General features: G+C 27.3%; 1 protein-coding gene across 1 annotated transcript; it reads right to left on the bottom strand.

Moving 5' to 3' along the window:
* Positions 1-2,639: 2,639 nt before the first annotated feature.
* LOC145834463 (sodium- and chloride-dependent GABA transporter ine-like) lies at positions 2,640-8,939 on the bottom strand. The gene is made up of 8 exons (XM_082941898.1): positions 8,769-8,939; positions 8,186-8,551; positions 6,984-7,120; positions 6,663-6,823; positions 5,747-5,845; positions 4,542-4,854; positions 4,074-4,364; positions 2,640-3,218 (listed from the first exon to the last, which is right to left on the bottom strand). The coding sequence occupies exons 1-8, from the start codon at positions 8,906-8,908 to the stop codon at positions 2,974-2,976; spliced, it is 1,752 nt and encodes a 583-aa protein (XP_082798024.1). The 5' UTR covers positions 8,909-8,939; the 3' UTR covers positions 2,640-2,973.
* Positions 8,940-13,606: the final 4,667 nt, after the last annotated feature.

Below are 13,606 nucleotides of genomic sequence, written 5' to 3'. Positions count from 1 at the left end.
ATTCTTTACTTACAAACATTGACGTTTGCAAGCCTCGCTTGTAAACGTCTTCGCGATGCAGCCTTGGATGACCGAATGAATGTTTGCTCAAAGAACAACTCACTGTAAATTTTTTTAATTTGATAGGAAAGTAAGCAATACAAGAAAAATAAAGTTCTTGACCAAATTAGTTTAACAAACTTCATCATGCAATTTTAGAAAAAACGAACTTTAATTTCTCAAGGTTTCTCACCTTGTGCAATTAATGTTTCTATTTGACGAGTGATCTTTTTTTTCGGTATTATAATTAAACATCATAATTGTTTACTTTTAAAGCTTTTTAGTTTTTTAATATTTAATTAGCTTCGACTCGTAAATTAAATCTGTCTCGATTTATACTGTAACCTGCTATTAAGTATACCAATATTCTTTTTTTTTAGTAAAAATATATATGAACAAATAAACTGCTGTGAACAATTTATTAGTATTATTTTTTTAAAATATTCTACACAAATTTCAGTACTAAAGTACTTAATTATGTCTGCTTAAACTAAAACAACGGTTTCTCTCTACTATGACTGCATGACGAGTTTTAAAAGTCCAAAACAGTAGCATATGTTCGATAAAACCGCTGTTGATAATCGTGCGGTGAAGTCTAAGTTTTGAACAAGTTTTTTGATCACAGAATAACCGGTTGTTTCAAAATGAGTTCGTTAGTGTAATAGCTGTTTAAAAATCCGATAACAATGAAGTTCTTTTTTATAAATTTTATAAAGGCAGCTGTTTTTAGTGTTTTAAATTTTTTAATAAATTTCAACAAAAAAAAAACAGAAACACTACGAAACTAAGTTTTAACTACTAAAAAAAAACTTTTTGTTATGTTACTATAATTTTTAATCATGTCTTACTTTGTATAATAACAATAAGTTCTTGATAGTTATTAGTTTTTTTCTCTTTTGGTGTTTAGAAAGAGACATAATACTTTCTACGTAAATAAAAACGTTTAATTCAGAAAAATCAATAAAGTACTTCAGTCATAGAGTATAAATGGAAAATTAAATACAAAAAAACTACATGATTAAAAAAAAGGAAATAATGAGACTGTTTTTTTTTTCGCCGCTTTATATTAGTGTAACTATATAATTATACTCGTTTTAAGTAATTTAATTATTATTTTTAAACACTAAGCACCACTTACATTTGAAAACAGACCAGTAAGTACATATATATCTTTATATCAAATGTTTTGTAATTAGAAAGCTATAAGAAATTCCTTACACTTTAATAAACTATTTATGTTTCCATATAATGCATTTAAAGTACTTATACTATAAGAAAAGCTTTTTTTTTATTTTAATAAAATTGTATTTTTGGAATAAAGCTTATAAAAGGTTAAACAGCTACTAAAGTACTTTGTATCATACTGTATGTTTAATTAACTTGGCAATATATTTAATTGTGATTTTCTTCAGTATATAAATAATTAAATTCAATATTTAATAAGAATTAAAGACAACTGATTTCACAAGACCTAAATTTCAATTTTACAAAAACAAAGGAAAACACTGGAACAAAAGAAAAAAAAACTCTGTAATTTGTTTTTTTTTTATTAGTGCAGGACCAACTTTTAAAAACTGATGAAACCGTATAACGTCAAGTTAACTTCTTAGGTTTATAGTTAATTGAACGATAAAAAACGCTCAAAATATTTGGTCACAGAATCTGGTGCACGAAGAACCTTTTGGTTATCGATTCGAGATAATTTTAAAGATCACGGGTACCTTTTAATATCTTGTTCAGGACTTATGAACAAAGAAAAAAAAAATTTTATTGATTAAATAAAAACGATGTATAGCTTAAATAAAGCTAAGATTAAAGGGAATAAGCCAAGTATTAAATCCTAGACAATAAAAACATACAGTATAGATTTTTTTTCAATTTAAAGTATTTCAAAAATATATTTAAATAAGTTACACACAGTGCACGTTGTGCATTTTGTGACTATTTAATGACAAAAAATTAAAAATATTACAAGTTTATTGATATCAACCAATCATTTAGTTATTATTCTAATATAAAATCACAATCAGTTTAAAGAATGAGCATTAATGTAGGAAACTGCTGTAATAAAGTCTAGTTAGTCTATAATTGCTTTTTAAGTACCTGACATATTTATAAATTGTATTCTATATTCTATTTTATTGTGTTATAAAACTTTTTAGTAAGATTAAAAGAACAAATATTAAAAATATATTGTTATTTAGGTTTATAAAATTATATTAATTCATCGATAATTTCGTGCGTGTATACATCTCAGTTTCATTTTTAATATAAATTAACTTTTTTGCTTAATTTTTTTTTTTTTTAACTTTTATAAAAATAGTGTTAAACAGTAAATGTTAAAAAAAACAATGCTGCTTAGTATAGATTTTGAAAACAGAACACTTTTATTCTGTAAACAGGTGATTATATCATGCATAGTTATGAAATAAAAATAAACAAAGTATCAAAATAAGCTAGTTATAAATTGCTGCTGGTCTTAAACAACTCAAATAGCACAATGAAGTTTGGTATAACAAAGAAAAAATAACTTAAGAGCCAACCAACTTTAAGTTAACCATAAATTTAAAGTTAAATCCTTTAAAAATAATTAAGTAAATGACATAATTTAAAGTTTTCAAGTTTTATATTTGTTTTATTATTAATGTTAAAGATCTATAAAGATAAATTATTAATATCATGATAAAAAAAAAACTGTAAGAACGTGATTCTAAAAAAGTATGGAAGTTGTCTTTACAAAACTAGAGCTCTCTGCCGGTTAAATGCATTGAAAATGTAAAATGTATACAGTGTTGATTAAATTTAAAAAGTAGATTTTTTTTCTAAACGTCAAAAAATTATATCTCACAGACTTTGAGTAAAATTTGATCGACATAAAAACAAAACATAAGCAATCTTCAAAGCAGGTGTTGATAGATTCTGATTGAACTTTAACTACAAAAAATTTTCTGACGGCTTTACGTTTTTGTTTGCCTCTGACTTTCTACCAGCCGTATAAGCGGGGCGCGTGGCGGCCATAATCTTTTGCCACGCTGTTCCCTCCTGAGGGGAATCCAGAACGGCGAGAACCGCGTAAACGGGAATGCAGACGAGAGAGGAGGCGGTTATCGACCAGCCAATCACGAGAGCCCAAACGGGAAACTTGTACTCTCCGTACGTCGGCTGCTCGAACTCCAAAACTGTGTTCATAACAACATTAGACGTTGTTTGTTGTTTTTAAATTTTTAGCAGCACAATTTACTTTTTTTTAAAGTAGTTTATATATCAGCACCCAGTTGTTTTATAGGGTTAATTTTTTACTATTGTTACATTCTTACTGTTTAAGAATCATTAGTTTATCTGTTTTAAGTTGACTGTTAGTTAACGAAAAAATTAAAGTTGAATTCTTACTAAAAATACCATACAGAGCTAATTACACAAAATTAGTAATCTGATTAATTGTGTGTAACTAACTTTGTATGTAAACAAACTACCATGTTTATTTTTCTATTCGTTTATTTAAAACTCGCCCATTATGAAACAGGTTAATTATTGCATGTTTTATCATACCAATTTGTGACTTACGCAAGGTAAACAAGGTTATACTTTTTGTTGTAAAGAAACCTGGTTTAAAAGTTTGTATTTTTTAAGTTTATTATAGTACTTTTTTTTCGATTCTATGCATGCTCTATGAAAAAAACTTATTATTTCAACTATGTTGTCTTAGTAAGTTGAAGTGATTATGCTTGTAACTTATAATTTTTTTTTTAATTTCGCGATAGTGAAACTTTTTACTTAGACCACTTTTAAACTTACTGTATAGAAAAAACTAAAGTTTGAAATTTAAATATTCACACGCAAATAACAATAATATCTATCACTTAGTTAGGATTTTCAGTTATAATACTTTTTATTTAAATTTCTAATGAAGAGATATTAATTATAAGTTTTAAATAAGTTTACATGTTAATACCAAAAAGTTTTTTTTATATACATAATTTACCCATAACAGTGCTTTTAAAATAATAATTGAAAAAGTTTTTGTTATAACTGACCTGTGAAAATTACCAAAACGAGAATGAACAGGGGAGAGACATAAATCCAGTTAAAAGTGAGCAGCTTGCTCGTCGGCTGACCGGTTAAGTTTTCCAGATCCCGCGAAATATTTTTCGCCCCGTAAACCCAGCACAACATAACCACCTCGAACAGGGCGATGAACATCAGCGCTACTATTGCGTCATACTTGTCGATCAGGGTGAAAAAGTAGATGCCGCCTTTGAAGACGTTCGGAAGGCCCGTTAGGAAAGCGACAAAACAAACGAACAGGGACAACAGCTTCTTGCTGCCTGTGTTAACGTAAATATTTTCTTAAGAAAAAGTACAAGTAGTTTAGATAAATATAAACTTAAATTAAAAAAGAATAATGAAGGCAAACTTTTTTGTTGTGAAGTATATTCACACTATAATGTTTAACCAAGAAAAAAAAACTCCAAAAAAACCAACCATATCAATAAACCAATAACCTTTAAAAAAAGTCTTAAACATTCTTCCGTCGAAAGAGTCGGCGAGCGTGGTCACGACCACCTCGACGTTCCCGAACTGCGAGTCGATGCCCAGCATGACCAGGGCGAGGAAGAACAGCACCGCCCACACGGGAGGCACGGGCAGGTTGTTGAATATTTGCGGGTACAGGATGAACACGAGCTCCGGACCCTGCTTCACCACTTTTTCCACTTCGGCGTCCAGCAGGTGGGCCATGTGCCCCATCGCGGAAAATATGACCACCCCCGAAATCAGGCTCGTCATGCAGTTCACCGAGGCTATTGTCAAAGTGTCCTGTTGTTGTTTAAAGTGTTTCGATTGGTGGATAGTTGCTAAAGATCAATGAAAATTTTGTGTGAAAAAACTCATAGTTTAAACAAGATTTGCCAATACGATTTAAACCAGCGGCGGCAAACTGCGGCTCGCAGGCCAAATGCGACCCTCAAAGTTAAAATCTGCGGCTCGAGGTACTATTTAATTGAAAAAATGCTTTTTTTTGAGTTATGAAAATTAAAGGTTTTGTAATAAAAACTTACACTTAGGCTTTTAATTCAACAAATAATATTTACTAGTTCTCTAATGTTGCTTATTTTATCATAATTTTGGTTAAAAATAGTGTTTTTCTTCTGATTACTACAATTTTTTCAATAACTGCGGTCCTCTAGTTTTGTTTAAAACGAAAATTGGCCTATGAGTTACAAAAGGCTGCCGACCCCTGATGTAAACAACAATTTCTGCAATTCAATAACTAAACGTGCTTTGTAGATTTTTTAAATCAGATTGAATAACAATATAAAAAAAATATATGTTTATTTATGTAATGTCATTTTTCATTTAAATTATTTTTATTTTTTTGCCGTTTAAAAGTTAATCAGTAATAAAATATACAATTCATTTAGTACATACCTATTTTCGAACAATGAAATAGTTTTTTGTTACAGTGTATACAAAATTATTAGATTTAAGCAAATAACTAAAATAAAAATTATTAATACTTTATAACACTTACTATTAACTGGCCTTGTTTGGAAACATAAGTTAACTAATTACTTATGAAACATGTTTCTCTTTAACTTTTGAACTAAGTTTTTAATAAGCTTATTATAAACGTTCTTTTTCTCAAACATCAATAAAATACAGACTAAGGTCTAAAATTGTAAATACAATAAATTTTTTAAAACCATACCTGCCACAGGTTACCTTTGCGCTCATTGTAACTTGAAAAAGACATCATAGCCCCAAAAGCAATTCCGATTGAGTTGAAGTTTTGGGCTGCTGCATTGACCTTTAAAAAAAAAAAACTGCAAGTTTTAAAACGAACTAAATAAATAACTTGCCCTTGTGATCTTAAACAAACCAAAATAAAAGATATATATTGAAAGTTTTTGAATTAATAATAATTCAATAATAATTTAATATTTAAATATGAAATACCAATATGTTTGTTTTGCTAAGTTTAATTTAAAACCTGTTTTAAAAATATTAGAAATCAAAAGCTATATAACGAGTAAGAAATGTACACAGTTTTAAATTGGTTATTTAGAAGTGCTCGCGTAGGAACTTCTATTAAAAATAGTTATAAGTAAAAAAAACCAGTTATTTAAATGCGAGCCTTATTTTCTCAAAGCTATTTTTAGAACGTAAATCTAAAACGAAAAATACGAGTTTGGTTCCTTTTACTTAAAAAAGCATAATTTTAAACGTTTTTAGATATTTTATAAATATTTTTAAGTTAAAAGAAAAAAAAATTGTAACATTGTAAGTTCATTAAGCTTTATATGCTTATTTACAAATAAAAAAATAGTTGCTCTCAATAAGTTTAGGATAGTTGCAACTTTGTTTTAATTTTTGCTAAACTTCTGCTTTAAAGAAACATTAATATTTACAAACATACTTTTCATAATGCTTAAAATCATTTTGATAATAATCTAAACTAAAAGCTATAACTAATATAACATTATCCATATACAATAACTTAAAGTGACATATTTCTACTTTTAAGCTTCTAGTAATTACAGTAGCACTAATAATATATAAAAACACAACATTTTACTAAGTGTAGTACAAATATTGCGTTTTGAGAAACTGTTTCGAAGACTCACCCAAACTTTTAACGTAAACATTTTTGACCAGTCAGGCTTGATAAAGTAAAGAATTCCGCTAGCTGCTCCCGGCAGTTGATAGCTAGCAAACAGTAGTGATACGAGAAGAAAGTACGGTAGAATAACAGTAATATAGGCTGCTTTGCCAACTGATTTAACTCCTGTTTTCAATAAAGATGAAACAACTAAAATAAGAAGCCTACTACTAAGTTGAATTTAGTTATATTTACTGTAACTTTCTTAATATATTTTTGAAATTAACTTGGCAAAAAAACAAATTTAGGTTTGTGTGCTTTAAATGGTAAGAACTAAATACTATACCTTTAAATATTCCAAAATAACAAATAGCCCAGGAGAGTGCAAAACAAGCAAAGAGATCCCATTTAATTCCTCCCATTTCTTCTATTCCTGACGACTTTTCAAGTACTTTGTTATTAAAAAAGTCTTGAATAGGAGACCTGAGAAAAATAGTTGCTAGATAATCACAAATTTTTAAACTAATTCTTTTTCACAATTGTAAAACTAGTGTATTACGACTATAAATATATATACATATATATTATTCTTATAAGCAAATAATTTTATACAAAGTTTGAAAGTGTTTTAGGTTTCAAAAATTTACAAACTAAAACAGTATGCCAAAAAACCGCTTGACCAAAGCAAACTTTTTTTTGTAGCAACTTTTTTTATAAATAGTAAGTTTGACATATTTTTAAAGAAAAACATTAGAATAAAAAAAAGGCTATATATAATACGAATTATATTAAAGAATAATTTACTTTGTTTCTTAAAAAAACAGTTTAGATGCCAAAAATTTTTTTTAAATGCGTTTTTTATTAAAAATATTTTAAGTTACCAAAGTTAAAAGTTTAAATTTCAATAGTTAAAAAATATTTTTTAATTAAATTTAAGCATTGCAAACTGTCTAAGCTGCGTACCTATTAACAATTTTAGTAAATCAATATTAGATAAAACGGTTAAAGTTGTGTAATTGTTCCAAATTTTTTATTAGCATTAGTCAAGCGCCTTTTGCTCAAAAGTACAAATTGAATCATCACACTTTAGTTTAAAAGTTTTACATATTTGTTTATGTTCTATTTTATCATAATCATAATGTTCACCGATTTAAATGATGTTGAGACAATACTATAAAAAATATTAAACTAAAATTTTACAAGTATCTTTAAATTTTACTAGTTTTAATGTAAACGACATAAAATGTTTTATAGTCAACCTAGTAACATTTAAACTGTATTACATAAACTGTGAGCCAGCATATTTAAGATTATTATCATATATTTCTTAAAATTTTGCACTATTACCTTTCTACTATGATAATAATACTTTTTGTGGTGTTTACGAAAATAAAAACTTCATAAACGTTGGTTGCAAAAATTATCAAAGTAACGAGTGAGCTAAATTAAATAATTTGTTAACAAGCATACTTGACATTTGTATCAAAAAGTATGTCAACACTTTATTAGACTGCGTTGATGTTACCAGCAGTGTTTGTGCTTTCTCACCTCATGTACGTGTGGTTCGTCGCGTCCGAGCTGTTTCGCAAACCTTCGCTGCAGTTAGCCGACGCCCAATCAAATTGGCAGGAGTACCACGGCAGTGCGGTGCTGAAAGAATTGAACAAATAGTACAGCGCCCAGGCTATGATTACGTTGTAGTAGGTGGCCAGAAAAAAGCTCATGACCACCATGGCGACGCCCACGCCCTTGAACAGGGGACAGAAGGACGCGATGGCGTGGACGGGACCGGCTTTGGTCAGCTGGCCCACGGCGAGCTCCAGGTACAAGAGGGGAATTCCCAGAAGAAGGAGCGTGGTGAAATAAGGGATGAGGAACGCGCCCCCGCCCGAGTCAAAGCACAAGTAGGGGAACCTGGAAAGTTTACTTTTTCACTAAAAGCTCTGTTTTATTAGAATATTTCAAACCGTTGTTTACAAAATATTTGATTGTTATTGTTTTTATTTACGACTTTTAAAAGCAAGACTGATTCAAACACTGTTGAACTCTTTAAGCTAGCACGTCATCTGATTTTTTCAACAAAAAAAACTTAAGGTTTAAGATAAACAAAAAAACAAGCGTAAGTAGCAACCTCCAGATGTTTCCGAGGCCAACAGCATAGCCGATGCAGCATAGTAAATACTCTGTTTTATTTTTCCATTTTCCTCTAGAGTTTGTTATTGAGTCTGATGATGAATCTTTTTTATTCTTTATATTTTGGTTTCTAATCATTCTATGTAGCAGCTGAACAAATTTAAAAAAATTTCCCTGTAAACTAAAAGGAATGATTGAAACCGATAAAATAGATAAATAAAAGCACTAGCTTCAAAAAAATATGAGACAAGTGTAAACTCAAATAAACAATTTGTGGTTTTTGTTTGACCTTACTGTTTTGAAAACAATTAAAACAAACTGTTCATTCAGTAAACAGGATAAACGTAACACAAAAGTATGACTAAGACCTATATAAAAACACACTATATCAAAATTTTTACATGTTTTAAAATTAAAAAATTAAGTAAAACAAACAAATATTTATGGTGAAAGGTCATTTGGGTCTAATAAAATTAAAACTACTAGTAAATATGCTTTTTAAAATTTAAGCTATGATAGACATATAGTTAGTTACTCACACGTTTTTAAAATTATAAGTTTTAACAATTCTACCTAATTACAAAAAGTAAATACCATCGTTTACAAACAATAATTCACTGTTGATACTTTCTACTTATGTTTATTAAGTGCTTTTATTCTTTTTTAATAAAATCAATTTGTACTGATGAGCTCATTTAGTAAAACACTGCTAACAAAGTATGTTTTTTTAGATTAAAAAATTCAATGTTACGTTTAACACTATAACTTTTTTAACTGCTTGATACTTATTCTAAATGTCAGCACTTTTAAGTTTTTCTTTTAATGCTTTTTTTATCTAAGCTTAATTTGTATTAAATTGATTTAGTCTTATAACTTTTGTTTAAACTAAAATGATAAGAATTCTTGATTTAATTTTGAGAAGATAAATGTACAAGTTTTATTATACCAGAAGTTGTTGTAATACAAATTAAGCTTAGATAAAAAAAGCATTAAAAGAAAAACTTAAAAGTGCTGACATTTAGAATAAGTATCAAGCAGTTAAAAAAGTTATAGTGTTAAACATAACATTGAATTTTTTAATCTAAAAAAACATACTTTGTTAGCAGTGTTTTACTAAATGAGCTCATCAGTACAAATTGATTTTATTCAAAAAGAATAAAAGCACTTAATAAACATAAGTAGAAAGTATCAACAGTGAATTATTGTTTGTAAAAAGCTTGGCTAAAATTACTAGGCTTGGCTAAAATTGACCATTAATTACAATATAGATCTAAAAAACGCATTTATAATAAATGGAAAACACGAAAAGTAAATAGCTTTAAACTATAAACAAATCACTGTCTTATAAAAAAAAATTTAAGTTAACTTACATCTAGTATTCAAATTTTACAAACTAGAAAAAGTTTTTTAAATAATATAATCAAATTTACAAATTATTAGTTACAATATAAAAAAAACAGAACTGACAACTAACAATCAAACTCTTCTTAACAAACAACTGTCAATGAACTATAGCTACAACTCTACTATACCTGCGAGCATTTACCTAGAGCTTTTAATTATTATAGACTTCACAAAAAAATATCTAGTTCACTGTAAATTTTTTGCCATTACAAAAGTTTTTACAAATACAAGTAAAAGATACAAAAGTAAGATATACTCAAAATTATTTTGTTAAATAAGTTTTATGTTGTGTTTAGCAAATAAATTTAAGCTCTATTTAAAACACGTTGTATGACGCATAGCAAACTTTGTGCACCTTTTGATTCTTACCTCAACAAGTTATCTTTTAAAAGTAATTTCAGTAGAAACAAATTTATACAAATTTTTTTTCATGAAATGAATGATACAATTAAACTAGTTGTGAATCTATTGTTTTACTTACACTTATTTATTACTTAAAACTTAGTCAAAAAGTGTGTGGGATTTGTACTTTATATATTTCAGTTATGACTTGTGTTTACTTTTAATATACATACAATTTTAAGTTATGGTATATGACGTTATAGTGTTTTGTTTATAACCTTTCAAATGATTTTTTTTTGTTTTACTGTTATACATTATATATTTATGCCATTCTAACTAAAATATCATTTAAACTTTGATGTTAGTTTAATTTGTTTTATAAGATTTAAAAACTTAATAACTGTTAATTTAAACTTGATTAGACTTTAAAAAAGTTGAAATATGATTACACAAACTTTACAATATACAACTAAATTAAACTTTTTTTAACCGATTGTTAAGTTTAAAACTGTAATATTTTCTTCAAGTAAAAATATACTATTTAGAAATTTACTTTGAGGGTACATTACTTAAATAAAAATACATCATTAATTGTATATGGTTACTTAGGAAACTTAAAATCTAAGTATTTGTGGTTTGAAACTTTAGTTTGAATAACGTCATTTAGTTGCTACACTATTCAACAGCCAATTCAATACAAAACGCTGCGAATAATATATGATTGAACTAAAATGAATAGGCTAAAGTAAATAATTGCTTCAGAAATAACTAAAGAATAACTACGTTTTACTTAAGTACCAAACTTTTAAGCATGGTCTTAGCGAAGACAAATGTGTTTTGCACGCAACACGTGTGCATGGAGAGTAACCATTGTACAGGTGTTACTTTTGCACTAGTAGTCAGTTTTGCTTGGACTCGGTTTTGCATGAGTAGTCAGTTTTGCACGAGTGACAGTTTTGCACGGGTGTCACTATTGCACGAGGCGTCATTTGAGCATGTTTGACTATTGTGTATTGAGAAAAAAAATCAAAGTATATAAAAAGAAACCAATTAAATTAAAATTGTGGTACAATTAAAACAAACCTATAACAAAATATAAACAAAATCTGAAACTAACTTTAATCTATGTATAATTATGTATACTTACAGGAAACTAAGAAGAAAATCTAATTGAAGTTAATAAGAAAATATATAAAGTTAATACATGAACTGGAACGAGCTTTTGAACAACATAACTTCAGACTGACTTTTCTAATTTAACTTCAAATACATCATTTGTTTACTACCCGGTAAGAACTTCTGCACTTTGTTTTTCGCTGTAAAACTCAACGTCGTTTTTGAAAGACAGTATGATGACATCATTACTTATCAAGAAAAATAAAATTTGGATACAAAAAGTGATACATATTTATTTAAATATTTCACTTGCAGTATAACCACAAAATACAAAAGCATAACTAAAGAATATTACTTTTTAAAGCTGTTTGAAAAATAAGAATAAAATAAACAAGTTGGAATAGTTCTTCTACTGACAATATGTGTTCAACATGAATCATTTCAAATTTATACTGACTTACTTATAAAACAAAAACATACTGAAACGCTCTAGAAGCCGAATGGGAACTTTCTACAGCAAAAAAGTTTTTCGTTGACGGTTGATTGAGTTTGTAAACCAAAAAAATTTATAACAATAAAAAATTATAACAGTTTTTATACGCGACATTGCTGGCGACGTTGTTTAAAGTACTGCTGAAAATTGCACTTACACACGATACGCGTCACATTTATGTTTACCAGAGTAAAACGTAACTAACTTTTTATTTAAACTTAACTTTTACGTAAAAAAACTAACATTTACTAGTAGTTTTAAATAAAGCATAAAAAAGTTAACACACGAAATGAGGGAAAATTAAGTGCAATAAAAGGCTTGAAATAGTTTAAAGTTGAGTATAACCAAAACTACTACACTATTATACTAGCTTAAGCTACTTAAAACTCAAAAAAAAAAAACAATAAATATTAATTTATTCTAAGTACACTTCTTTTACAAAGTACCGACCCTTGTATCAGTTTGATGTTAAATTTATGGCAACTATGGTCGTATGATATAAATAGCACACAAAAGGGGTAATTTATTTTGAAAATTATACATTATTATATACTTTTCTAGAACTAGTGTAAAAAAACAGTTTAAATACTAACTTTTTGTTTGTTTTTTAACTTGTATAAATACGTTGTTATTTCATTTTTAAAATACCTTATTGTTTATGTAACACAGACCCAATTTTTAAGTAAGCTATTTACTTTATTATATTTTTTACGTACTTTGATCAAAAATTTATAAAGATATTTTATGTTAAATAAAATATTTTACAACACTTTCAGATGTTCTAACGATTTTATCTTTTAAGTTGTTGATAAAACTGAAAAATTAATATCTCACAGCATTTTAGGAGCTTGCATAATTTTTGATAATATTTGTTTCTTAATTACTTAAATTTTAGTTTTTACAAAGAGTGAAGCTCACTTAAAATAAAAAGTATATTTTTCACTGTTATTGACTCAAAAGAGAAGTTACAAAGAGTTTAGTTAATTTTTGTATCTTAGGTAACTTTAGTACTTTTTATAAGTTTTTTAGAAAATAAAAACTTGTTATAAATTAGGTTACATTGTGTTATATGAAGTATCCTCTATCGTAATATTTCAAAAAGAGTTAAGGTTTTTATTAATTTTCATAATTTTTTAAAACATCCTAACATACTCTTGTAAATTTAACTTAACACTTCTTTTAAATACATAGTTAACATTTACAATTTAGTTCAGTATATAAAATATTTCGCTGATGTTTATTAGCAAGTCTTACCGATTCTTTTTAGTAAGACCGTTTGATTAGTTTGTGATTTTATTTTAAAATATTAATGGACAGTTAATTTTTTAAACTAGTAATTAAAACTATAACATACTGTTTTTTTTTTAATTAAAAAACTAATAATATTAGTTAATAATATCTAGTAATAGTTCTTTTCATAGAAGCTTTAAGCTTTTTTATCAGTTATCATTAAGTGTTTCTTATCTGTTTAATGCTAGTTG

This window comes from Thalia democratica, chromosome 4, assembly GCF_965202585.1.
Source record: "Thalia democratica chromosome 4, ktThaDemo2.hap1.1, whole genome shotgun sequence".
NCBI lineage: Eukaryota > Metazoa > Chordata > Thaliacea > Salpida > Salpidae > Thalia > Thalia democratica.
The sequence above is the reverse complement of the archived record's forward strand: the minus strand, read 5'-3'. Positions and strand labels throughout refer to the sequence as shown.

Coding starts and splice junctions, on each gene's coding strand:
- LOC145834463 (XM_082941898.1), bottom strand. CDS start 8,908: ATGATTAGAAACCAAAATATAAAGAATAAAAAAGATTCATCATCAGAC. Junction 8,552..8,768: donor GGCCTCGGAAACATCTGGAG/GTTGCTACTTAC, acceptor TAAACTTTCCAG/GTTCCCCTACTTGTGCTTTG. Junction 3,219..4,073: donor CGTTTTGGTAATTTTCACAG/GTCAGTTATAAC, acceptor TTATGAACACAG/TTTTGGAGTTCGAGCAGCCG.